The sequence below is a fragment of the Aquila chrysaetos genome, chromosome 3 (genome assembly GCF_900496995.4).
Source record: "Aquila chrysaetos chrysaetos chromosome 3, bAquChr1.4, whole genome shotgun sequence".
NCBI classification, from domain to species: domain Eukaryota; kingdom Metazoa; phylum Chordata; class Aves; order Accipitriformes; family Accipitridae; genus Aquila; species Aquila chrysaetos.
In genome coordinates, this window is record NC_044006.1 from 28,484,680 (window position 1) to 28,511,868 (window position 27,189).

Genomic DNA, 27,189 nt, shown 5'->3' on the forward strand with positions numbered 1-27,189 from the left:
GTGTAAAAAAAACACCCAAACCCCCACAGGGTGGACAGGAGGCAGGAACCAAATACACCACCACCCCCAGCTACAAGACTGAAGCACACACTTTTCATCACTTTGTACCAGCAGTCCTGTATCTGCTGTGGTCGATGGGACTTTGAACAGGTTCGCCACCTGACCATGTGCCACTTCACACCAGTGACTTTTGCAGGACCAACTATGCCACTATGGTCACACTGCCAACAGTACCTGCAGAAGTTAGATAAAACCTAACTCTTGTATCTTCACAAACCAGTCCCTGCAGTGACCGAACAGCGTACACAACTTTGATCACCAACTGAACTCCCTTGCTGTCACTTAAACTACGTCTTTCTCTCATCTAACTGTTGATACTGAATTTTTCCATACTTTCAAAACCTTCTCTATATGGTATTCACTGTTCAGAGATCTCATCATTCGTTAAAAACAACAATGCCTTTAGGGGTATATTGGCAAAAAAATTGTGAAGTGACAATCACAATATCTTATTTTGGAAACCTTTAGAAAGCAGATAAAGTAAATCCAACCTGTTTTGGGACTCACCACTGTTTGTGAATAAAAAAGGAAGTAAACTTTGAAATTCAAGGGATCCCCTTGTGTTGTAAAACCACACAGTTCAATTATATACGCATACATGAACTAGACCTGTGACAACTTGACCAGCCATCCACACAATGCAATTTGGTTCAAATTTTTCAGTAGAGATAAATTAAACTGGAAGGTTTATTATTGCCAACATCTATGTTTAAGTTTTTACCAAGACTGAAGTTTCTTTCCCTTAATCTTTTTGAATACAGTGCAGACATTCTGGAAGATGAAGGCAATTAGAATATGCTTCCTAGAGACTTCATGAGAAATGCAAGATAAATAGGTTAGCTATTCCCTTTGGTGTACTACTCATGTTAGTTCAAAAAAGGCAGAAAGGAGGAGCAGAAAAGTGTTAAAAACCAATCTGAAAAGTGTTAAAAAGTGATCTATAAAGTGCGATGATAGCAAAAGAAGGTATGCAAACATAGATTACTCAATAACCAGCTATTCCTAATTGCTATTTTACAATCAATGGAAAAAAAGTGTATTGACTCATCACTGATGACCACATCTCTTTAATTGTGAAACAGCCTTCTGTTTCAAATGATCTGGAACCAGTCACCTTACCAGTTGCTAATTACTCCATAGGGATAATTTGTCTTCTCAACCAAGAATTCAGCTTTGCTGCCCACCTATTGGGTAAGTAAAGGACTTCAACTCTGGGAAATTTTCTTAGTACCTGACCACCTTCATATATTCTGACACAAATCTAGTTAATCCTCCCTATAACGTAAGCAAATCAATCGGGTCTAAGGCCCATACTTGAGAAGGTGTGCAGAACCAGCATCAGATGAGTCTCGGGACAATGACTTCCCATTCTGCAGTGACTTGATTTTATAGGCCTTTGAAGGAGGAGTAATTCAGATGCTTTTTCAGCATCAGACATTTCTGTTCTACTTGTTGAACCTCTAAGCCTTAGGCAGGAAAAAACAAATCCATTGGAACAGAAAAGCCAACCCAGATGCCTTTTATTTTGTAGTTCATTCCAGACAAAGATGACACTCTGCTAGTGGTTCCCAAACTACGTTTCTCCAATGACTGGCATGGGGTGGATGAGACTGGCTTTAATTCACACATAGTCTAATGGGGTTTTCTCTTAAAAATTTGAGAAGAATCCAAGATGGTCCATGGGAAATTGAGACTTGACAGTCATCCATTTCCAAGAGGTTTCAGAATCACTGCTACAGACTATGAGCAATACTAAGTATGATTACAGCCTGATGACTCTTGCTCACAGGTTCAGGACAAACTCATTCAGTATACTAGTGGAAAGAAATCACTCCCTCCAAGTAACAGCCACATGTTGCTGCCGAATAGGAATCTAGCAGCTGCAGTACCAGCAACTATTAGAAACAAAAGTGTGCCTCTAACAACCATTTTGCCTCACAAACAAATCTCATTATAATAGAAAGTAAAGCAGTTTGACAAAGTGACTCTCATTTAGTTTGGGCATACATAGTCCATGCTGTTGACATAATTCCTGACATTGCCCTTGCTACATCATACCCCTTTGACGTTCCTTATCTACAGAGGCCAGCAGAGACAGCTCAAGTGCAGCATAGTCTGGGCGTAAAATCGTACACATGTACTTGTTTACTTGTGCAATGGGGAGCAAATTTAGCGCCACATGCAATACCCTAGAACTCAGGCCAAAAACCATTGCAAAGAGGCACGTAGCAAAAGAGAAAGTCCTAGTAAAAAATTACAGAGTCTAAAATAAAAATGCCTTCATAAATCACCTTGTTTGATTCTACTGGAGTCAGAAGCAAAGCACACTTGTAAAACATTAACTCTATTCCTTGTTAAACTTACACCACAGGAGGTGTATGGAGCAGAGTAATTTATTGTGTTTTGTTAATAAGGAAGCTTCCTGGTAAAACTGTAAATGATTCTTTTTTGTTTAATAACAGCAAATGGAGCATCACAAAAATACACGTCCTTTATGTGTCTATTGTAAGGTAGACAAGGAAGCCTGGTGGTTGCCCATTATTATTCCTCACGCTGCTTCTAATGAACAGATCTATGCTCTCACTTTTCATTGGCTTAATCAAGGATTCTCTATGATATGCAATTAATCTTTAATATGAAAGTGATTAGGGAGAAGACAGAAAATGCAGCTGAACATCCTGACCACTGAAAACCAGATTAAGGAATTATTCAAAATCCATTTCCTTTATATTGCATTTTTACATTTGCAAATCTCTTGATACATGAAAGCTCAATGAGACAAGTTTATTTTTACAACCCATGGAACAGATTCACAGTTTTCATTCAGATGGATATGTTGGTAGTTCTTCAGCAGTGAGCCCACATTGCAATTTTAACACTCTGAGGCAAAGCAGAAGAAGAAAGCAAGACATTACCACAGTTCACAGAAAGGTATTAGGAATACATATGGAAATCATAATACTGGCAAGCCATCCACATCAATCCTATCCTGGTAAAACATAAAAAAAAAAAAAAATAAAAATAGATGTGAGTCTAGTTTACCCTGCCTCACTAAACCCTGCCTGGATCACAGGTCTTTGAATACAAGCTTAAAAACGTGGAAGACGATAGCTGGAGAAGCTGCTTTTGATTGGGACAGGAAACCAGCTAAGACTCTTTAAGAAGGATGGATGAGCTTCACCACCACTGCACAGCTAATTCAAGCTTGAGAACAACTGACTGGGTTTTGGAAGTCTTAAGAGCAGGAAGGAAGCTGAAAGCTAAGCAGGAATCAACCAAAGACAGGTTTTGTGGGTTGTCAGTCTGGAAAGGACTAAGCCCCCTGTGATGCCTAGGCATGGCACAACAAAACCACCATGAAAGAGTGTTAAATAAGAATGTCTGAATTTCCACATCAACCCTCCTAAGTGTTTTGAGATGGCACCTCAGCTACAGAGGAATTTCAGCATTGGTATTTTGGAAGCTTAGTAGTTTATCACAGGTATTACTGGGGGGGGGGTTGTTTAATAAAAAATGGAAGCATAGTGTAGGCTTGTTATAAATGTACATAAATGTAATCGTGCAATCTTTCTTTTCCCATGCATGTGGAACTGCATCTTTCAGAGACAGGGGAGATGTGCACAACCCAAATAACAGAGCACACCACTGAATACACCAGTTTATCCTTGCCTGCATTCCCAAACCCTCTCATTACAAGTCCTCTGTCCCCCAATTCTACCTTGTATTTTCACATTTGGTTGCCAATAGCAGCCTGAGAAGTACACGGGGAGGGTAGGAACAACTGCATTTTAGCTTACCAACCAGACAACATGCAACACAAGCACAATGCAACAAGCCTATTGCCTGCAACCTTTGCATTGTACAAATCTGAAGTATGGATTATATTCAGTCTATAACCGAAAGCCCCTTCACACCTTGTAGTCCTTACATATTTTCCCTCGTGCCTTCCCAGTACCATTATCTTGAAGGAGAAGTAACTTTAACTATTTCTGAGAATACCAGCCTCTTGTAGTTCCCTTACTTTGCAGTTTAGAAAAGTATCTCACAAGAAAAAGAGACACTACGCACATCCTTAAACATTTTCCTGAATTTAGACCATCAAAGGAACTAGGCTTTTTTACATTGCTTATTATACCCATCTAGCTTTGATGCCTGTAATACTCCAATTCTCTGTGCCCTCCTTCCAGGGACGGAACAGGGAGCCAGAACCCAGCTTTTCACAACACCTAGAGGAAATTAAATTACCTTCTCAACTTTGGCCCCTCTGTCAAATTCAAATAATCTGATCAATGGGGTCAAAAACTGTTGGAGGGGAGGTATGGTAGAAGAGAGACAAAGAGACAACCAGAACAGAGGATTGTTACTCTGTAAGCCTCATTTCCTTCCGAAACCAGGCTAAAGTAGTATCTTGGGACAAAAGACTTGTGACAGCACATCACTTACCTACTCATGTGCAGGAATGCAGCTGGGTGGCACAGTAATTATGGACTGGAGAGTTAAGGGTTTGTTTTTTTTTCTTTTTTTTTAAATGGTGTGCTTACCCTGGAGCAAAAGCTTTAAAAGGACAAATTACAAGAAGTCATTATCTCACCCATCCTCTTTCCATGTTTCCTCCCTTCCCCCTCTTTTTAATTTTAACCTTGATCAGAGCCTGCTCCAACAGTCAGGCTTCTCCCTTTTGTTTGACACTGTAGTAAAGTTGTAGGGTTGTTTGTGAAATATGTTGCCATGGAAACTAATGTGTGCTGCCATGGAGATCATGTCAGATCCAGCCTTGCATCTTCACCGCAGACTCAAGAAAGAAGGAAGAGAAGCCAGGGAGGAGAAATTCTTCCTTGAAAAACCAAATGTTTTGAAATATTAGCAAATCAAACAAGAGAAGTGACAAGAATTGAGGTCATTATTAAACCATCAACATTTACCAATAATTCACACAATGCTTTGAGAGGTCACTTCTTTTAGCGATGTTCTCAGAACCAGTGTAGTTAAGGGCTTCAAAGTGATGAACAACATATGTGAAGAACGAATCTTATATTTTTCACATATCTAGATACCAAAAAACCTTGCCCAAGAATTCTTCCAAGTCAAATAATTTCAAAAAGCACAGAAGGCAGGAAAAACTATTAACTCTAAAAGCTGAAAAAAATGAATGTGGTTTAATAAGACAAATGAATTAAACAATGATCCATGACATACATATTATGGTCAGATTAAGGCCTTGATTAAACAAACTACTAAAGAGCTGAAGTTCAATTCTAAAGAAAATAACTAAAAAAAAAAAATCATCTAAGCATCTCTTTGAAGTGAATGGTGGATACCAAAAACTTGCATTCATTTCCCTCTGCTTTAAAACTCTGGTATTTATTTTTCCTGCAACCTTTAAATGAAAAGAAGGAGAAACTATAACTAAAAGCCACCACTAAATTACTTTAAGGTCTTACGAGGTATCTTAAATCCTCCCAGTAGCCAAATCCCAAGCACTTATGCTCCCTGAGCAAAATCTGATAGACACAAACTCTGCTTTAGCCCATTCCAATTAATTTTAAGCAGAGTCTCTCTAATCAACATGCATAGTCTTCTTGCTTCAAAATTAAAGATATGGCTAAGTCTTTGCCAGATCAGGGACAAAGTAAGTTTGCTGGTTCATGAAACAACTTGAATCACTGATAATAAAAGCTCTGAATGAGGAAACATATAAATGAATGTTTAAAGACCCACCGTGAAGAGCAATCCCTTCCTGAATTAACGTTAAATCTTGTCAAATAAAATATCTACTACATTTTATGCAAGACATATTGTATCTCCTAATCATATCAGTTCTCCACAGTTGATGGCTCTGCACCCAGCACTGACAATCTGCAGCCTTTTATAACTCACAACCACAAAGATTTTTGTATTTTATAAATGCACTTGAGTGAAGAGTAAAACTAGAGATTTAAAATTCAACCAGTTAATTTTCTGTGAAAGGAATAGAAACAAACACTAAAAATATGAAGAAACCCGTCTTCTTCCTCAAGCTGATAAGACTTCAGAAAAAAAAACGAAGAGCTAAACTCTTGAAAACAAATTTACAGCAGGGAAAACTTTGCAGATCCATCAGTCCAAAGGCTTTGTCAGAGAAAAACAGTACAGGTATCCAAGTGCCTGAAACCCATCCTGCTATAACTCCAGACAGGCTGCAGAGACCTTCCTCTGAAATCTTAAGAGGTCTATGCGTTTTCTTGTATACTAGAGGGTATTCCAATGTGCTTTTCACAAAACTAGGTACATAATCAACTCTTCTGTACTTACAGTGTTAACATGCAGGCAGAAAACCTGCCTTACATCTGATAAATCAAGTTGTGAGGCATGTTAACACTATTTTCAGAGTTCTGGCAAGAAATAAACTGAATAAGGCAGCTAAGCTGCACTGTACAAAATGAGGAGGACCAGTAAAAGCTTTCCACAACTACACAGCGATAAAATAACTTTCAGTAAAGTGTATTTTAGATAGAATAACATTCAGTAAATAAAGTATATTTTAGATGAGAATAAATTTTAGAAATCATAGATTCAGCTCACAAACAAGTTTTTTTAAAAATACACCTTAAAAATGGATTGATATCCTTCAGTGCTCCTGCTCTCTGAAAACAGCTGGGATCCAACATCCACCTTGATGGGGACAGGCTGAAGCTCTGCAAAACACTGATACTAAGACAACCTGATTCACTGAGATGCTGCAACTTTAATTCTGTTTCTTTTTCACACATCTACTTTCTCACTATAAACAGGTATCTAGAAAATGCTTTGAGACTTTTCATCCATAAAGATTTTTTCCCACACACAGTAGGGGAAAAAGCAGATCTTAAAACTACAGTAATTTCATTTTAACCATATCATGAATAAAATAAGGTTTATGCTACATAGTGGACCCCACTTTCTTCCTAGCTCATTCACTTGGCTACAAATGCATGAGGTATTGGGAGGAAAAAAGATTCTGTCTATCTGCAGTAGCAGTGTTTCTTCTACTTGGGTGCAATCTAAATAATATGCAAAATATTCCAGGTAATAGTACCAAATACTCTTTTTCTAGCTGGCAACTGCTGCACAGATCATAGGACCAGGTAACACACTATGCACCTGGCCAGTTTATTAACTTTCTGGATCTTGCAATAGTCCCCAGAGAGAGGAATAAAAAATAATCTTACTATTTAGATTTCAGGAGGGCTCAAGATTTACCAGATACTTCTCCAGAACATGGAGGTAAACCCAGAGCCTGCCCCAAAGACTGTGAAGTCTAGACAAAGAAGAATAAGCCTGGACTATAATCCCTCTGGCAGGCATTTACTCCAATGAGACATCCCAAGAGCTCTTCGAGTGGGCCAAATCAAAAAAGAGCATCAAGAGTTTGGGGACAGGAAATAACAACAAACAGATTCATCAAGAACGAATCACCTTAAACCAATTTAATTTCCTTCTGCATCAAAGGAACAGTTTTTGTGGCTTGGGAAAAATCACTAATACTTTATACCTTGACTTTAAATAAGGTTTTTTATATATATAGTCTCACACAACATTCTCTTAAGAAATTTTGGAAAACGTGATCTAGGTGAAGTTAATTCAGGCTGGATGGAAAACTTGGGAGAGCTGTATCCAGCAGTTATCAGTTCTACATGAGCATATAGCACATACCTGGATGCATTCTGTGGGCTAGTCCTGCTCTGCCTTTAACTGGATGAAAGAAAAGAGTCAACTTAAGTCTGTAGACCAACTGGAACCAAGGAAGACCACAAATGTGAAGGATGGGATTCAAATCCAGTATTACTGTGACAAACTGGAGAAATTGGAAAAAAACAGGAAAGAAGTGCAAAGCTGTACACGCAGGCAGAAATAACTGCATAAATACAGTAAGGAGAACTTCTAGGCAGGTAAGAGTCCTCAGAGAAGATCCATTGGTATGAGGGATGACAATCTGAACATGAGTCAACAGAGTCAAGCTATTGAGCACATGACAAACAAGCAGGCTGCAACAGATAAACAAGGCTGTGGCCCACATAACATATGGAGTTATCCTTCCACTCTACTGAGCATCAGCAAAGCTTCAGCTGCAGTATTACATCCTTGCCTGGGCGCTGCATTTGAAGAAAAAGAGGAGCCAACTGGAGCAAGTCCAGAGAAGAGCCACAGGAAAGAGCAAAACTCAGGAAAACACAACCCATAGAGATATACATATAACTGGGACTGGTTAGCAAAAATGTGGAAAAAAAAGACAGAAGATGGAGTGGAAAAAACAGTGCAAGTGACACCGTTTAGTATTTAAGATGGTACTGTGAAGAAATAATAACATCTTCTCTTGTGCCCACAGTGGATGGGACTGATTACACCACACCAAGAGTCAGCTTAGACATCATGAAAAACTTCCTAACAATAAAGAGAGCAGCACATATACATGCTTTGACAGGAGCCTGTGGGCTCTCCATCCTGAGCAGCTTTTGAGAGCATCTACATGAGCTCCTGGTGAGCGCTGCAGGTATGGTTGCTCCTGCCTCTACGGGTCAATTCCAGCTGTGTATTTCTGTGATCTCCTGGAACAGACAGCAAGCAGTCATTTGTGCTCTATAAAACTTACTCCCCAAGAACAGGACTGGTAAGGACTCATCTACAGGCACTACACTTCAAAAAAAGATGGTCAACAGAAAGGCACAATAGGACTGGGGCGGGGGGGAAGAGAGATGCTTATTTCTTGGAATCATGTTTTAAACCCAGAGAAGATGAAGCAGGTCTGTAAAATCACTGTTACTTTGCAGTAGAAGAGGTACTCTATCTGTAAGCAAAATTTTTCTTCCTCTTTACTAACGGATGGCTTGGAAATGGTCACTACTCCATTTATCAAGTACCTACTATAAATATCACTTCTAACAGAAAGATAAATAAATAAAAGCCAGATCAAATGACTGCTTGTGATCAGAATCTGCTTTCTTGAAATTGAGGAATTATACATGGTGAAAAAGTAATTGAATGTGGGGGTGTTTTTCTTTTTTCAGCTGGCATTTTCTATTATTTGCATACTTTTAGTAAGATTTGCAGAAGATTGTGGGACACAACAAGATATGACAGTTGCTCTAATTTCTTGTCAAATTCTCTTTCTATTTTCATCTGCAATAAAAGACAAATGGGACAAAAGCAATGACAGGTACCCTCCTCACCATGTGAGGAGGGGGAGAAGAACTGCATACACAAGTCAGCCATTAATTTAATGCGAAAGAGATTATGGAAGCAGTAGTCACTCAAGAGCAAATGGGTAAGTGATGTTCTTGCTAGCCATTACTCTAATGGTGAGAGCAAGGGAATGTCTGCGTAATTGCCAGAGAGCAGGCTGAGAGACACCTCTGGGGACCAGACAATGCGCAGGGCACAAGAGAAACTGCTCAGCCCTAGCACAGGGATGACGGCTGACTTACAAAATCACATGTGTTATGACAGACACTGGACACATCCTTGCAGCCTTTATCTGTTAAATGTCATTCCCTGGTTTGTTCAAGACCCCATGAGTCACATGTATTTCAAAAGCATTGCCTAGAGGAGGAAAGGATCAAGTGTTAGGTTCCCTACATTCCCACCTCCTCAATTCATATGCTCTTTCCACAGAGTTTCCCAATTCAAACCTCAGCTGTCAATCAGGAAACAATCCTCACCTGTAGAGGCAAGAGCAGAACCTGGATGCACTCTCCCCCAACGCACAGCTCTGAGCTTTACAAAACTTGGTCACACTGCAGGAGGAAGCGAGCTGCTTCCTTTTCATGCCTCTAGTAGACTTGGGGCAGCATGAGCCCAAGAGAAACAGCTTTTGCTGCTTTCTTAGTATCTGCCATCACACATAGGTCTCCACTCCTCAGCTGACCTCCTGCCAACCAGTTAACTGCCCTTGCACCTCCAGGGCTCAGTCAGTGCAAAACTGCTCCTGGCCAATATGCACAAAAAATTAGCCCCATTGATTTAAAGCAACACAAACCTGCTGAAATCTTAGTGAACTTACCCACTTTGCTCTAGGTACGAGGTCACATGAGGTTTGCATGGCTATTGAGTAGTACTCTTCAACTGATGCCATGCACCAGACAGCAGCTCCCTTTCAGCCAATGAAGGTTGGAAACAGTTGGTATCTCTGAACTGCAGGCACCTCAGTAGTATGAAGTCTAAGCGAGGCATGAGCAGACCCACGCATGGCCACATGCCATGACCAGCCCAGAACTTGCAAGCCATTTCACAGACTAGATGTGCTCCCTGCAGCACTGAATTTAAAAAGACTACCTTAATCAATCAGGTAATTAAATACCGCTTTAAGCCACCCTGTTGAGCGTATCTCACAGGCTTGCTACACTGCACAAGCTCTTACTGATGGGCAGACACTGCTAACAAATTTCTCCCTCATCTGTTGGCTTTTTGGCAGTCCACAACGGGTCACTCCTAATGCAATTTCATTTTCTTAATTAAATCTTCCCTGAGGTATCATCACAGGGTATTATTTCCCTTTGATTCCTTTATTTAATATTTCAGAATAGAAACAGTCTCATCCTGCTTTCATGGCTTAGAAAGTTTCTCCCTTGATTAACCCTCAGAGAAGATGAGGGTATTTTTCTAAGTGAGTAAGATTCATGTTTGTTAAATAAACAACATATAAAAGGCCATATAACAAGACTTAGGAGACTGTAAAAGAAAAAGTGAAGCATAGCCAAGTTAGTAAGGAACAACCTTTTCTTTTTATTGATTTTTTTTTATCTCAAACTTCACAGAGCAGAGTTTGTTTGCAAAAAGGGGAGAAAGACCCCCAAATCTAACTGCCTTCCAGCGGGAGCAGCACTTTTATGAGTTTAATAAAAACCGATGCTTTTCCTAATGTAGCTGTAGTCACAAGGTCAAGGAAAAAAATCTCAGCTTTCCTTTCCAGAGGTCAATCTCCAATAAGCATGTACTGAAAGTCTTCAAATAGTGAACGCTGTAAGCACCCCAACCCCATAAGAGAAAGTCTCCAAACCAGAAGCCTTGAAAATTCCTACATTGGCAGGGAGTCCAGCTCCTGATTTTTCAATACTTATGGACAGATACATTGGCTGGATATGCGATTACCCTTTGTACTTTCCAAAAAGTACACTGCTCTAGTTATGTGCTGGTGATTATGAATCAACCATTACTGCTTGTGACACCTTCCACTGAACGTAATGATATGCAGCTCCTCTGTTAAAGCAAAACTAAACTCTCCAGGAAGGCATACATGAAGGATGTTTGCAACATATGCTTCAAAAAAATGCTAATATGAACCATCACAGAAATATTGACCAGTAATTCCAGTCCTCTATTGTCACAGACAGCCCTGTAGTACATAGAAGATGAGATTTACCTCATCCAGTTTTTGCTGTTTTGCTTAAGTTTGCATAAAGGCTTTCTCTTGAGAGCAGTATCCCCACAGGAAAGTCCAACTTACCTTAAAACACAGAATGGTTCATCCCAAGCCCCTCTCCCCACTACAGAGTGCCCAGTTATTCCACTGGCACATGAAGGCTCAATTCTAGGCAGCTAAAGTGAGGCGAGATATATGTAATACAAAGTGGGGAGAAAGATCCTCAGAACATCCACCAAAAAGGACAGGACCCCTCAAGCAGCCTCTAACAGCCATAACAATCCCAACAAGCAACTTGTGCATGAAAATCCCAAGCCAAACTCATTGAGGTCTTCTGCATTTTGGAAGCGTTAAATATCGTATCACCTCCTAATAAGACAAAGTAAAAAAAATGTCAGAAACATCAGAAACAATTGTCTCACAAATGGCTAATATCAGACACAGTTTTGTGAAATGCATGGTATAGCACTGAGCTGCAAATCATCCAGTCAATGTCCGTACACCAAAAACCTGAGAACCTTGTATAGACAAGACAAATACGTAACAGCAGCTTATAGATATTATTGCAATAGCCATTTTGTAGTAGTAAATATTTTGAGAGGATCTGAAGGAAGAAATAAACTACTCAGGCAGTCTCTTACCACTGGCTGAATGAGTAGAGAAAGTAGCATGAAGAGAGTTGCTATACCTATGGCAGAAATTAAGTACTTCAGTCATGTTAATTATCTAGCAAAAGAAGGGACAGAAGGCGTGAGAACATGTATTTAAGAATCAGCAGATCCATGAAGACAAAAATAAGATAAATAGACAAAAAATTGACCTGGGATTCAAATAAAATGGAACAGAGGAGAAAAAGGCATTCACAGCAAAATTTTAACTTGCCGAAAACAAGATGAAGTGAAGACTACAATAGAAAAGGATAAAAAATTACCAACATGAGAACAGAGCTCAATTTGGTCTGGTAAAGTCAAAGACTAAAGCCAAGACTAAGTCCAAGACCTAAATATGGGTGGCAGGAAGAAAAAAGAGGAATGAGAGAAAGGGGTCACAAACAAGAAACTGCACTGGATCCAGATAAAGTAGAAGCAAAACAGAACCACACAGGATGCACAGACCTACAACTAGAGATGCAAAATTGCACATTAGGGGTTGGAGTTAGAAATAAGAATTAGTTTAGGAGTTAACACAAAAGGAATACCTGAAAAACAGGAGTGCATAGTATAATGGTAACAAATTAGGAGAGGAAGGTATTGCAGGTACCAAAGATGAAGGCAGGGGTGAATATTAAGAGAAGATCCAGGGAAGGATAAAAGACAACTGAGGGAAGATATGACAGAGGTTCACAGACTTGCAAATGGAAAAGAGAACAGAGGATCATTCACTTTCTTTTCCACTACAAGGAGGGGGCATCAAGAGAAGGCACTATGAGTCAGGCTCACAACAGACTAAAGCAGGTCATTCTTAAAGTGACAGATAGTTGAGCTGTGAAATTCATTTTCAAATTACAATAAAAGTGTAGATAGTTTCAAAGGAAAGCAGGGAAGGTTTCATGAAGCAGGTCTCTAATGAAGGGTACTAAATCCACAGAACCACAATCAGTTAGGAAAGTTCCTGAGCAGAAGATGTTTGGGGTGGGGGTAAAGAAACAATATAGAAAAGTGATTTTCTCACAGCAGACAAAAATCCCTGCCAAAACACCATCTCTGTTGCCTTAGTTTCTTGGTTTCTTGGTAAGTCTAGAGCAAAGATTTTTACCCTTAGGTCTTCAGATCTGTTCACAGTCCACACAGGTGACTGTCACAAACACTTTAAGCCAGCATAAACTGACACCTCCACAAGGAGAAACACCTTGGCTTCCTCCCACTCCTCACTCCCAGCCTTTGCTGGGTGTTTGCTTCCATTGCCATAAGCCTTCATGGAACAGTCAAGTGGACCTCATCTGGGTTAAAACCACATGGCATAAAATAACACATTGCTTCTAACCTGGGTCGCTTCCCTGATGCAACTCTCCATACAGCCACAGAAATGCATGTCCTGACACAAGGAAATTACTAACATGCAGGAAAGAGTGGCTAGAAAAGCAGAAGGATGCACTGGGATTATTTAGCCTGGAGAAGAAAAGGCTCAGGGTAATCTTATCAACGTGCACAAATAGCTGGTGGGATGGACCAAGGCAGACTGAGCGAGGCTCTTCTCAGTGGTGTCCAGTGACAGGACCAGAGGCCATGGGCACAGATTGAAAGACAGAAAATTTCCTTTAACTGTAAGAAAAAACCCTTTTTTTTAAAAAAAAAAAAAACAACACTGTGAAGCCTGGAGAATGCAGGTTACATAGGTAATTGAACAGCAGATATGACATGACATTTCTACAAGGGGGTTCACACGCCTACTAGAAAAGCATTTAAGGTCTGAAGATTTAGGGTCCACAAACTGAAAATGGCTAAAGTGTTCCTGGCAGAGCATGACAAGGATCTTTGAAAAATTCCCATCTTCATCCATAGACAGCAGCATACCTTAAAGGAAATGGGAAAGAACTTTTCAAAATATAATTGGTTTTCATACATAATACTTGGCTATCTACACTTACCCTATAAAAACATTAAGCACAGTGATAACGCTTCTGCTATTCCCCTTTTGCTTCGTCCATGGGCAGACAAGAAGTTTGACACCTCCAAGTTTTACCCCGAGGACAGAGCAGTTCAAGACTAGTTCTGCCTCTGGCTATGTGGATACCTGGAGCCAGGGAACCAGTGACACAGCAGGGACCCCCTCCAGCCTGTCATCCAGCAGAAGGGGTGCAGGGTCAGGGAAAAACCAAAGGGTATCTGTATACACAGGATGCAAGGCAAGTGCTAGCAAATAAGCACAAGAAATTGGTGAACTAAACAGAATGAGAAATAGTCTCAGGATAATAAAAAAAAATAATCTATTAGCCGTCTCTTTCGTCATCTTTCTTAGGAGATGACAAAGCTGCTATGTTATTGCTGTGTGGCGTGCTCTGAACAAGGAACCACTCAGTTGTCGAACAAATGCACTGTGAAGTGTTCACACTAAGAAAAACGCATTTTCCACATTCACATTTCAACAGACTAAGCAGCTGGAGAATGGTCTTCAACACACCAGAGCAACCCACAGGGCAAAGGGTGAAAAAAGGTCTTTGCAGGAACAAGACAGATCACCACAAAAGGCAAGAAAGAAAAAGCTCTTGAAACGGTAAAACTTGAACTGAAGCCATCATTTTTCTGTCCATTGCACTGGCACCTGGTTTGACTGCCACAGGAGAAGTGAAGCCAAAATGAGACATTTCCTTCCTTGAAGGCCTCTTTTTTTTTTTAACAGTAACACTTTCTGCTGCAGGGAGTTTGCCTTTGCTGTACCCTAAGTAAGAGAGCCCAGCTGTGTCAAAGCACAGGCCTTTTTGGAACCAAAACCAGGGTCCCAACACCACTAAAACCAGAAGGCCCTGAACAGTAGCAGTATGCTTGGTTTGCACCAGCTTAGGTTGGAAGCCCAAACATGTTACAGGCTTACTACTGAGAAAATAGACATATTAGCCTCCAATGGCTATAAAAAAGGTGTTTGTGAGGTGGGGGGCGGGGAGAACCTTGCTAAAATAATGTTAGTATCTAAACTGGAAAAATTGAATCAAAAAAGGGAGCCAGGACCCTGTTCAAGGCAATCTTTTAAAGCGAAAAAGCAAGCGGCTGGGGGTGGGGGTGGGGGTGTGTGTGTGTTCCTTCACTAACAGGCTTTTCTTTTCCAGTGCACAAGTGTTACCAAACTGCAAGCTGGAAAGTCTGTGTGGTCTCTGTCCCACACAAATGTGCAGTGAATCCACAGTTATTTTAAGACCTCACAGGCCAAATGCATCCCTAGTGCAAGATCAGTGATTTAAATGAACTCAGTGTAGCCATGAGATAGGCCCTGGGCTTCCAAGAAGTAAATACAATAGTACAACACTACAATGATGTGCACTGGAGACAGTAGATAATTTTTAAGAAACAGCTGTATGAAGCAGAGTAGGTCAAGTCTCATTTTCTGCACTGTGGGAAACTGAAGCATTGTGAAGTTTCCTTAAAGCTGAAGCATAACAACCACCACCACCTTGCCACACCTCCATCTCTGATCTCTCCCAACTGGATCTGATCATTAAACAAGGCTGCAGGGCTCCAGGTCCTCTGAACGGCTGCCAGCTGCAGTACAAACACATTCTCATGAGGAACATTTTGATTCTCTTTAAAACAGCTTTTTTTTTTGACAGAAAACTGTTCCGCTGGCAAGTTTTCATGCAGCTCCACTACTTAATATGCCTCCCCTCCTCCCACACATGCATGCACCAGAGCTACTATGAGAAGGTAATTATGCTGCATGTTTGCAGTGCAGTGGATTTGTTCCTGCCAGGTTGCCTGTCTTCACTGGGAGTGAGAGACTCCAAGGAATGGTGTCATCAAAACGAGGGTGATTCAACATCTGCACATAAATGACATGCATTCCCCCAAAAATACATCCAAGGAAAAAATATATCGGGTTTGGGGTTTTTTTAAAAAGGCTTGGTAGCCTCAGGGTGGCTCACACGGCAACAAATTCAGGTCTTTACTCAAGCAGCCAGCTATTTGAAAATGAACATTGTAATTATACCACCAAACGATCTTGACCAGCAACTGAAGTGCATGTGATTTGCAGGGGTCTCTACTTTTCAGCAAATAATCCACAAGTGCTGCACAGATCTGAGTAATACTTGTGTCTGGCTCTTCCCTGTGACTCAGCATTCAGCAGGGCTGCCAAGGGCTGGCCTGAGCTCCTGAACCACACCTGAAGCTGGACTGCGAAGACAAGCCCAGCAGGACAGCACTGCAGGGACACGAAGTGCACACAGCAAGAGGAGGAACACCACACTCGGTTAGTGGCCTTTAAGAAAGCCTGCTCAATGCCAACCCTCTCTGGCCTAAAATGGGATTTTTTTTTTTTTTTTCCCTCCAAAGCAATTACATAAAAATGTAGAAGACCTGCTACCTCCAGCAGATGCAGAATTTGCCTGCTGACTTAAGCACAAAAACCCTGCTTCATTTAAAAACTGGGAAAAAAACCCAAACCTAGAAGGTCTGAGAGGAAGCTCTTTTTGATTCATTTATCGTGAACTGCAGTGTTAACTATGTTCCTCTGATGACAAATCCTCAATTTGCATGAAGTCCAGCTGAGACCTCAATGGCTGCGAAGTCTCTCTCCTGCCCTACCACAGACCACGAACACAGGATCAAGGGAAGTGGTTATGGAAAGACAACAGTTTTGGCTGAGTGGTGCAGCTGGAAAGCATTTTTCAGTAATCTCTCACCTACATCTCCTCACTCTTAAACTTAGAGGTGAGCCCAACAACTTTCTGAGCTCTAATCCTAGGTCCTCTGAGGCTTGAAGAACTGATTACCACATATAATCTGTTGCTTATCAAAGCTCTGACTGAATTATATTGGTATCCTATTACATGGGAATTTGTAGCTGAAAGCTTTCACATTCACCATTAGCTACCAGGATTCAACTCGGAAAACTACTGCATAAAACAAGCCAAAAGAACATGCAGATTTCCATTGGACACATCACTGAGGCATGAATAAAAACAGTTCAGAAGACTAAGACTGAACATAGATATTTTGGGCCAGATCAAAAGAATGGGACTTAGGCAGAATTTAGGCATTAAAGTTGAAAATGGTACTCACAGCTACTGAGCCCTGCTTTCAACATAACAGGATTCAGTGACCTAGTGTTCTGCTCCTGTGCATTCCAGAAACACCGGTCTTGACATCCCACTTGCTACTCTGCATATAAAACACATGAACCAGCCCTCGGCAAAGGAACCTAGAAACTCCCCCTCTACTCATTAAATCAGAGTTATGTTCCCTCTTGCTCTCTGGCTTGATGAATCTTCACATCTATGTAGAATATAACAACTTTGGCCAGATGGGTGTAAATCATGTCCCATACTCACACACACTTACAGGAGCTCCCTGCCTGTTAGGGCACATTCCTGGAAAGTTAGATCTTGGTCTGATCTAAATCAAGTGCAAGAGAAATAATAATGCCTCTTCCTGGAGAGGGCAGCTCCTCCCTGAGCAACAGGCCCTACTCAACACACTGGTTTTGGAGTATCTGCTTCCAAGGACCTGCCTCCCTTCAGGCACTGTTAACCAGCTTTGCACCTAACCCAGGGCACAAGCACACCAAGGGGCTGGAGATGCAGCGAGCTGCTTCTGCCTGCATTACACTGGAAATAAAAGCCCTGGGGAGCGCAAAGCAGGAACCCTATTGCTGCCTGCACATAAACCAGTCTCATGCAGCCAACTCTAGCTAATCTGTTATGCCTGGTTTTGGTGCAGTGCTGCATAAAACATGGCTATAATGTCCTGGATGTAAACTAGTAAGCTCAGAGTTATGTCATGTAGACTTAGCAGCTTAGGTCTTCATTTGCTTAAGGCCCTCTTACCGCTTTTCATTTCAGCATGAAAGGGTGACCCTTCTTGTGGTCCCACAGGTATTATTTGGACTAGCAATACTGCATTTATATCCCTTTTGGTCCAGGTAGCTAAAGGAGATGAACTGGGTTTTCCAGTGAGCCATTACAAGGCCATCAAGTAGATTGATCTCCTGTCCATCTCTCAGAGCTATTACAAGGAGGTCACAAGTCAGCCAAACACATTATTCACAATGACCCTTCCTGAGCTACTAGATGATACAATGTTAAATCAGTAGACTCCTCCTCAAACATCTTATTCCACATCTTCCCCCTGCTGAGCTTACGTGACCACCCAACTCATGCAAACCCTGAGCCTGCTACCACTACTTACGTACCAGCTTTCCTAAGGTGCACTGTCTTTCTAAAGTCAGCGGGACTCCCTCAGCAACTAACATCATGCGTGCACACACAGAGCTGGCAGAATTAGGTTGGGAAAAATAGGTCAAAACAGGCATATATTTAACTTGGAGTCCAAACCTCAGAATTGTATTTTACCAACAAATAATTCATACGCACATGCAAAAAATCCACATTTGATAACCATTAGAAAGTCATTCTGATACAAATTAGGCAATCAAGATATTTTACAGAAGAACAGACTCTGCCAGAAACATTTCTATTCCTGCTCCAAGTAGACATTTAAACATACAACCTCTCCCTCACAACCCTATATCCTTCCTTTTTCTGTAATCAGGCAACTTCTTGTATGATCTTTTGGAAAATTATTTCTTACTCATTTCCAACTAGAGCCTTAGACTTTTTTGTTGTTTATTTGTTGTGGGGTTTTTTGTGTTTGTTTTTTTTTTTTTAAGATGGTGACAGCGCAAGGTTGAGACACCCCTGCAGAGAGCCTGTCTGGGCCACTACCCCTATTCCAAGCTTCAAAAAGCCACGTTTGCAGGCAGGTCCAGGCAGACGTACAAGGAAAGGAGAGAGGGCATGAGGGCAGTCTTCCCCTTTCTATAAGTTCTACAGCAACTTCCTTGGGCTTGTGATGATCTTCCAAGCTGGACAAGACAATATGGCTGACACCTAGAAGAAGTTACTATGTGGCTCCAACAAGCAAATTGAGCAGCTGATCCTTAGATCAGATTTCTAGAAGACACCGTCTGCTTCCACACTCCTCTAGGATCCACCTCTAGCCAAACCTAAGCAGCACAGTTGGCAAGTTGAACGCACACAAGCACCCAGAACACTTCGCCACACCTTTGCTACAATTTTGCTGCATTTCCTGCAGCAGGACTGCTTATTTTGCTCCCACATCCCAAACTTTTTCATGCCCACCCCAGCAACAGTAAAATCTAACACTAGGTTTGTAAACTGGCCTAAGCACTTCAGGATAAGCAAGTGCCCTCTCTGCACCTGCTCCTGCTTTATACACAGTTGAGTGCAAAAGACACAGATATTTAAGAATTCAGACACTTACAATTAGGTGATACATGTTTTTAATTAGAAATGCCCTAATATAATTGCTCAAATACAGACACTAAGGTTTAGCCTACATTGTGCTATTGGGTACAGACAATTAGTCTGAGTTATTAACCCCTATTTTAATTGTCTGAGACATAAGATTGCACAGCCTAGGAACAGCTATCTGTGTAGCAAAGAGCATTGGAAAGAACAACAGTACTTCGCAATTACCCAGTTCTTGGGGAGTGGAAAGGTTGAAGGGGGATAGGAGACTATCAAAGAGAATGCAAACTCACGTGCAGAGAGGGAGAGCCTTTGAAAATCTGCAAAGAGGATGCTTTGAGAGTGACAGTTCTGAGGAATATGAAGGAGTAGTACCGAGTCAAATTTCAAGAGCCGGCAGTGGTCCTACACCAGCATGTAGTTTCTTGACCAACGTAAGAAATTCTGCCTTTAGTCAGGTGGGAAATCTTATTCTTTAATGGGAACTTTGCTCATATTAAAAAAAAGGGTAATTTCATTTCACACAGAAAGCAAAATCCTTAAGGAATGCTAAGAAGTGGAAACCAAGAAGGTGGTAAATCAGATAGCCTATCTCTTATAAGCCACCATAGTGATGGGCCTTGGAAAGGAGTTCTATCACAGGACCAGGTGCTATGTTGGAATCCTTTTCTAGCCTAAGAAGAAGAGAAGACAATATAGTTCAGCTCATTAGCCTTTAATACCTGGTCTGGGTAATAACTCCTATGGTTGTTTCTGCTTTAGCCTGCTGATAAGAGTAATGAGAAAGGAATGTCAGTGCTTCATGCAGGCACAGCAAACAGCCAGCTTCCCTGTGATACTCAGCTCTGTAAAACAAAAAAATTTAAAAAAAATCACAAGAGGCCAGATGGCACTGCCCTTCACCAAGCAAAGTTCCCAATAACTTTAGGAGGAGCATTGTTCATTTTTAGACCAAAGGATTTGACTCAATAATACTTTATCTGAGCATCGAGTCTCTACTATGACTCAGGGTAAGTATGTAGTATTTCTGAATCATGGTATTGACCTCGCATTGACTACCATTTGAGAGCATGGTGCAGTCAAATTAAGCAACTTAAAAGTTCATGAAAAGATCTCATTCCCGATCTCTGCAGCTTCCACGGACCTGTAACCGAGGCAGCAGACAACCTAATGGCTAATGAGCCTTTCATGAATCTTGAGCAGCATCATCTTGGAAACGTGTGTTCTGACTCCAAGATTAAACATTTCATCCACTTCCCCCCCTTTCCATGTTAAGCATGTAGCAACTAAACCTTGCTATTTAAATCAAGAAGCTCCTTCAGAGAGTAAATCTGTCATCATCTTTGTTTTCTTCAGGCAACCACAGAGTCGCACACAAAAAGTACTATGTCAAATAAGAAGTATATGTATTTTCATATTAAAAATCCTAAGGCCTCTCCCATAGGTTTGTTTTTTTTTTTTTACACATCATTAAAGACACTTGACAAATAACCCAACACTTGATGGATGTTCTGCATTAGAACGTGAATTCTAAGTTTAAATTTAAATTTTCCTGAGCCTGCATTAAGATGTAGGCACAAGACAATATCACCTACTTTAACAACACTATCAGCTTAACAGGGCCCAGATTTCAAAGGAAAGCACCTAGCTGCCCAAGGACGAGCTTGGGACATCAGATGATCCCATCCATCCCACTAGTTTGTCAAGCAGTGTTAAGAGTGCCCACAGACGCCCAGGCAGGTAGCCCCACACACATCTGTTGTGTCCAGCTGGAAGGAGGACTGCAGTTCAAATGGTTCAGGAAGTGCCTTACAACAGGCATCCAGCTCATAAGCAAAGCTGGATTATCCCCAACTTCATTGCTTCTTACCTAGCTTAGGTAAGTCTGTACAACATACAACACACGTTCTGCCAAAGGGACAGACTTCAGCAAGATAGTTTGTTTCAGGGAGAAAGAGGAGTCACAGCAACACTTAAGATCCAGTGAACAGCTCCTTGACCTGCCTGCTCCATACAGCCAGCACTCAGGCATTTCACCAGCATACAGCAAAGAACAACTTGTTTGACCAACTCATCAAGCATTCCCCCTCTCTTGCTCTCCTCTCCCCCTTGGGAAAAGCAAACAATTTCCTGCTACACCTCTTCTGCTTATACATTTGGGAGGGGTATCCATCAGTCTTCCCCTCTGCAAAAAGTATACAGTGGGAAGCACATCATCAGATCTTCCCAAGCTTGCAGGATGCCATCCTACATTTTACATGGAGACGTGTGAAAGCACTTCGCTGGCACCAGAACAGCATGCTCCTCCTTTCTCTAAAACAATAGGCCTGCTGAACCACACATTTCAGGACCTGAGAAACCTGATTTGGTAATTGAAGGTGCACATGGCACACATTTTCTTATGGTATGGAAAAATTAATTATACCACATGACAGATTTCAGTCCTGGTGTTCAAATACTCATTAACAAAACTACTTTAAAAGGGGCTAAAAGAAACAAATGCCTTTAACATCACAGACTTCCCAGATGACTCCTGCTATGGAGATGGATGACAAATCACTGTCAGTCATCTTTAAATTCCATATTGACTACATTGAAGCAATTACCCATTTATTTTTAGAGCATGTTCCATTTTAAACACAAGTGATTCAGTCCAAGAAACATTCTATACTGCATCACTATTTCATGGGTTAACAACTCTCAAATTTAAATGGATTTTAATTCTGGGACAAACACTTGCTTTTTTTTTCCCTTGTGCCTCTAGACATTGGTTGGGAATTTTAATTCAGGCTTCAAACCAAACAAAAGTTGGTGTTCTACAAGCATCTGCAGAGAAATATAAAAATATCTGGAAAGTGTGAAAGAGTGAGCCTGTTTTGCTAAATGCATGAAATGAAACCTCAGCGAAGGTCTCAGTAATAGCCTTCCTGACTGCTGTGCACTCTCTCTCCCACAGACCTTCTGCTCTGCAGCAAGGGAACACTGCCTGCGCTGCTGCGTCCTCAAAGAACTTTGCAATACAATGGAGCACAGAGATTCCCTAGGGAGCACGGTGCTGATCATTTACTTCGATATGTCAAACAAGAGCGTCAGGGTTTCCCCCTTTTTTAAGGCCTAAAAGGAACAGCTTGCTATATCACTCCCCCCCAGCCCCCAAGACATCTCAAGGTTTATCTGCATTGTAGGCAATGTTCTGGACAAAAGGATGTGGGGCTGGGGTCGAGCTTAGACTGCTCCTAACTTGTGGAAAAGAAGAGTGAGATGATAAAAGTGGAGAGTTGGGGAAGGAGAGTCCTGAGGAGCTGAGGTTTCTGTTGCTGCCACCAGTGGAGGGAGAGGACAAGCAGGAGCTGCAACAGGTACTGCAGCAGGAGAACCCCGCTTCAGGCTCAGCTTCTGCCTTGCTTCAACCCAACTCCTCCCTCTTTCCAAAGCAAAAGCAGGCTGTGGGGCTACAGCCAGCCTCTTGCCCCCAGCAGTCTGCTGCCCATAACAGCAGCCTATTTTGCCTGTAGCTTGGACCAGTCTTACTGGTCCATATTCTGGTGAACTCACAAACATCTGAGATGAGGACACCATCTTGCCAAGGGACAGTCCCAGCACCTAAGGAGCCCTGCCTAAAGAACCTAAACCTCCTTCTTTCAGAGCTGATGATGGGGTACCCTAGCCATGGCATAGCTGATCAAAAAAGTCCAAGACTGACTCAAGCCCATTATACAGCTGCCTAGCCACCATTCATTAACTGTAACAAAAATGACCCTGGGCTCCCTACATCAAAGAACCTTGCCATTTCTTCTTAATTAATTCCAAGCATCTTGCTGGCCTCAAATCTCAGCTGGAAAACGTCAACTGGAGTAGGTGGCATCTCAGCCTGTCTTTTGCTACTGGCTGTACTTTTATTTTTCCTGTGTTGCATGCCCCCCACCCTCCTGAGATCATCAGTAGAAACCAAAATATTGCTGTGTTTTAGGACAAATGCATAAGTACGTAAGATCTAGCCTGTTTTAGACTTTATTAGAATTAACATTCATGATATCTAAGGCCAAGAGAAATGTATTTCTAAGGAATTAAACCAAACCCCTGCAGTGTTTGCCACTCAGCCATTGCAGAATCACAACAGCACATGAAATGTTAGAAGAGAAATGGGTAAAAAAAAGCCTTAAACAGAAGCAAAACTGACTCATCTCCTTATTGCCAAAACCGAGAAAGCCGCTGAGCGTAAACAAACAACAGACATCCTGAAGAAAAGGGGGCGTCGCAATTCCTTTTCATGCTAATGGGCAGATACACAAACTGGTATGAGAAGGACCATCCTCCAGCTACTCCGGCAAGCTGATCCCAGGGAAACGGCCGATGCTACAGCGACATTCCTGGCAGCACAGGTGCCACCAGAGGCCAGGGAGCATCTGCGGTGCTGGTGACTCCCAGCGCACTGATGGGTCCTAGTTATATATGCTGGAAAGCTGTGACAGCTGCAGGTATGATCCACTTCTGGAAGCCACACGTATATTTGGATACCAAATGAAACTGTTTTGGGTAGTATTCACAAAGGCATACTTTGGCGTAGGCTGGCAAGCATCCCTTCTAAAGAACAGGAGGGAGGACGAGCCAGAGTACTTGTATAAGGCTTGAGCTCTCCTCCGTGTCTACAGGGGCCCACAAAGACTACAATCTACGCATGCTGAAAGCAGACCTTGTGGGTAACCCTAAGCTTAGAGGAAACTAAGCAGGTAAGACTTGGGACCAGGGAGACACTTAGAAAGAACGAAAGTCATTGTGAAGGCAAGTCACATTCTCCAGCAAAGTCCATCATCACAAACTAAAATACTTTGGAGTAACTGCTTTTTTTTAATTCCTAAAAGCCCTTCTGCTTTAACTTTGCGACATGCTTAACCGGGGGGGGCAACGGGGAGGTTGTCTTGTGGGATTTTTTTTTTTTAAAAACAGCTTTCAGCGTTGAAACCACAGCAGCAACCTTAATGCCTACCTCCACAAGACAGATTTCCAACACTTTAAAAATAGGTAACCCAACCTCTTTGTTAGAGCAGCTCCTGGCCTGACAGGAACTATTCAACACCATCACCCTCACAACCTGAATCCCCCCCCCACATAGCACGTGCAAAACTCCACGAAGCTTCACAGGGATTATCTCACGATTGCAAAGAATGCTAGATCGCGTGCCACGTACATGAAACGCAAAGCCACAAGAAGATGCACTTTAGTAACAAGTCTTAGCCAGTTATTTACTGGAATATAATAAATACCACTTTGTTTATTAGAATGCATTTAAAATACTGAGCATATGGATTTTGAATCAATTCTTTGGGATGTTCTGAGCGTGTGTACACAGTTTGCTTTCAAATATTCACGTTCAGATATTGATACTTCCCAATAAAGTCACTGAGTGCATCAGCTCATGCTCTGGCCTGCTCTGGTTTCAAATGAGTAAGCTGATGAGAAAGAGCTGATTGATACTAAAAAGGTTAGGAGTCCAAACCTCAGGTCACATTAAGTCAGCAACACACTAGAGTATGTATCACACAAGTGATACGACGTGCTGTCCACCACTAACTCACACGCCACTCGCTCCTCACAAGCGCCAGCCATCTGACCAACCAGTCTTTGTTCTGAGCTAACTCCCCGCTCACCCTCCTGAAACAAATGAGTAAATAGACCCAACATTTCCTCCATAAGGACAGATACTCTTCTTCCCCCCCACACACTTCTTCCCCCTGCATCGGCAGGATGAGTGTTGTGTGTTGACTAAGCGTGTAATGCTTTTTACATCTACTTCTGGTTCCAGCATGAAAATCAACATTGCACCTGTGTTGTCCAAATGAGTGTGCGTTCCAGAGACAGAAGAGAAGTAGAGAGAGCAGCCAGGATACATACCGTACTCCACTTCTTCCTAAAACACACGTACTACACAGAGAAATGATAATCCCTTCTTAGTGGAAAATCCAAATTTTCAAAATGAATCCCCAAGCTAAAATGAATTACTGTAATAACCGCAATCCTTGTATGAGCACTAATCAGAAAGGCACAGCTGACCACCTGCTATGTGGCACCACTGGCACAGCAGCACCCTGCCCCTAATTGCTGCTGTGTTCAGACAGGGCTAGGTGCCCCACAAAATGAGACAGTAGCGCTGGTAAATACATGGACAGGAACACAGCCTGACTGACTGTTGTACAGTCTCATTACGCACTTCTGCTGAGTGCAGCATAAAAAAAAAAAAAAAAAAAAAAAAAAAGGCACTACTGCAGCTCCAAACAGCAGGATGCAAAAATCTAAACCCAGGCCAAGTAATTTCTTCTGCAACTACAGAGAAACACACGGGAAACGATGCAAGAGACAAAAAAATGAATTGTATGTGCCTGTGTCCGTACAAACCCATTATCTAGGCAGGCTGTGAAATGAGAAAAGCAGCGTTTGACAATGCTACAGGCTGGGGCAATGTTCTCAACATACTTATAATAAGTTATTTTATTTAATTGCTAACGAAAAAATGCAGTTACATAATAACACAAGGTAATAACCAAAATATGAAGTCACAAGATTGGCTTACAGCAACAGAGCCGGGGGAAAAAAAGGCAGTTTGTGCTTTAAATTTTGCTGCATTGTCAAGGAGCCAAGAACCGAATCTGGGGGCTGCTTCTCTTACGGGCAAGGGATGTAACCACCGAAAATTCAGCGCGGGACTCTTCATCACCGCCTGCGCGCATCCACAGCCCCAAATGATGTCAATCCCCGCCGGCACGTCACTCATCATAATTCTACACTATCTGCTCGCTAGTGAAATTCAGCCGACAGGCCGACGGCTAAGCCCGTAACCCACCAGGGCCCGTACGCTCCAGGGACAGCAACCCCCCCCGGCCACCCCCCACCGGCAGAAGCGCTCACGGACACGGAGGGGGATCCCATTCCCGCACAGACCGGCCGGCTCCGAGGCACAAAGGCGGGCACCCGCCGAGCCGGGCACGGATGACAGCGCACACCCACGACCCGTCACCGCATCTCGCCGGCCGGGCGGGGGCTGCCCGCCCCGGGAAGGGCCTCTCCCGGCGGCGAGGCCGCCGACAGCCCCATCCCGCCTCGTACTTCTCCGCTGGGAGACAACGCCCCCCCCCCCCCCCCCATCCCCCTCAGCCGGGGCCGGGCGGCAGCAGCCCCTCGTACCTGGACAATGCCGGCCTGGGCACAGCTCATGCTCCCCCGGCGAGGGCAGGTCTCACATCCCACACGTGCGGCTCAGGGCTGGCCGCCTGTCAGCCCACAGGGAGGGAGGACGGACGGACGGGGTGCCGGCGTGTCAGCCACCGCCGAGCCGCACCATAGTCCAGCACCGGCTGATGCGCCCGCAACGCCGCCGCCGCGCTCCCTCCTCCCCCTCCTCCTCCTCCTCCTCCTCCTCCTCCGCCCCACCAGCCTCCTCCCACCCCGCCGCCTGTCGCTGGGTACCGGCCGCCTGGAGCCACCCACACGCCGCGGCGGGCGCCCGGCAGCGCCGCCCGGCCCGGCCGGCCCGGCCCGCCCCTCAGCGCGCCGCCTCACGCCCGGCCCCCGCCTCCCGCCCGGCACGGCACGGCACGGCACGGCGCGGCGGGGCGCGGCGGCGGCGTCCCAGGCCGCCTGGGGACGGGGCGGTGACGGCCGGCCGCGGTGGGCCCGCCCGGGGCAGGCCGTACCCCGCCGCCTTCCCCGGCCCCTCCGCCGCTGGGCCGCCGCGCCGCCCTCAGCGCGCTCCTGCCAGGCGGGCGCGGGCCGAGGCGCGACGCTGCCCAGCCGGGGGTCGGCCGCCCCCTCCCCTCAGCCCCGGCTGCCCCCAGCTGATGGC

At 43.1% G+C, this 27,189-nt stretch overlaps 1 protein-coding gene across 4 annotated transcripts in view; it reads right to left on the reverse strand.

Moving 5' to 3' along the window:
* The window catches only part of HECW1 (HECT, C2 and WW domain containing E3 ubiquitin protein ligase 1), a 282,245-nt gene extending 255,499 nt beyond the window's left edge, over positions 1-26,746 (reverse strand). For all 4 annotated transcript variants that reach the window (XM_030009575.1, XM_030009573.1, XM_030009571.1 and 1 more), the window contains exon 1: positions 26,532-26,746. In XM_030009575.1, the coding sequence (XP_029865435.1) occupies positions 26,532-26,561 (30 nt within the window). In that variant the 5' untranslated portion in view covers positions 26,562-26,746. The remainder of the gene's footprint in view (positions 1-26,531) is intronic.
* Between the last annotated feature and the right edge of the window lie 443 nt (positions 26,747-27,189).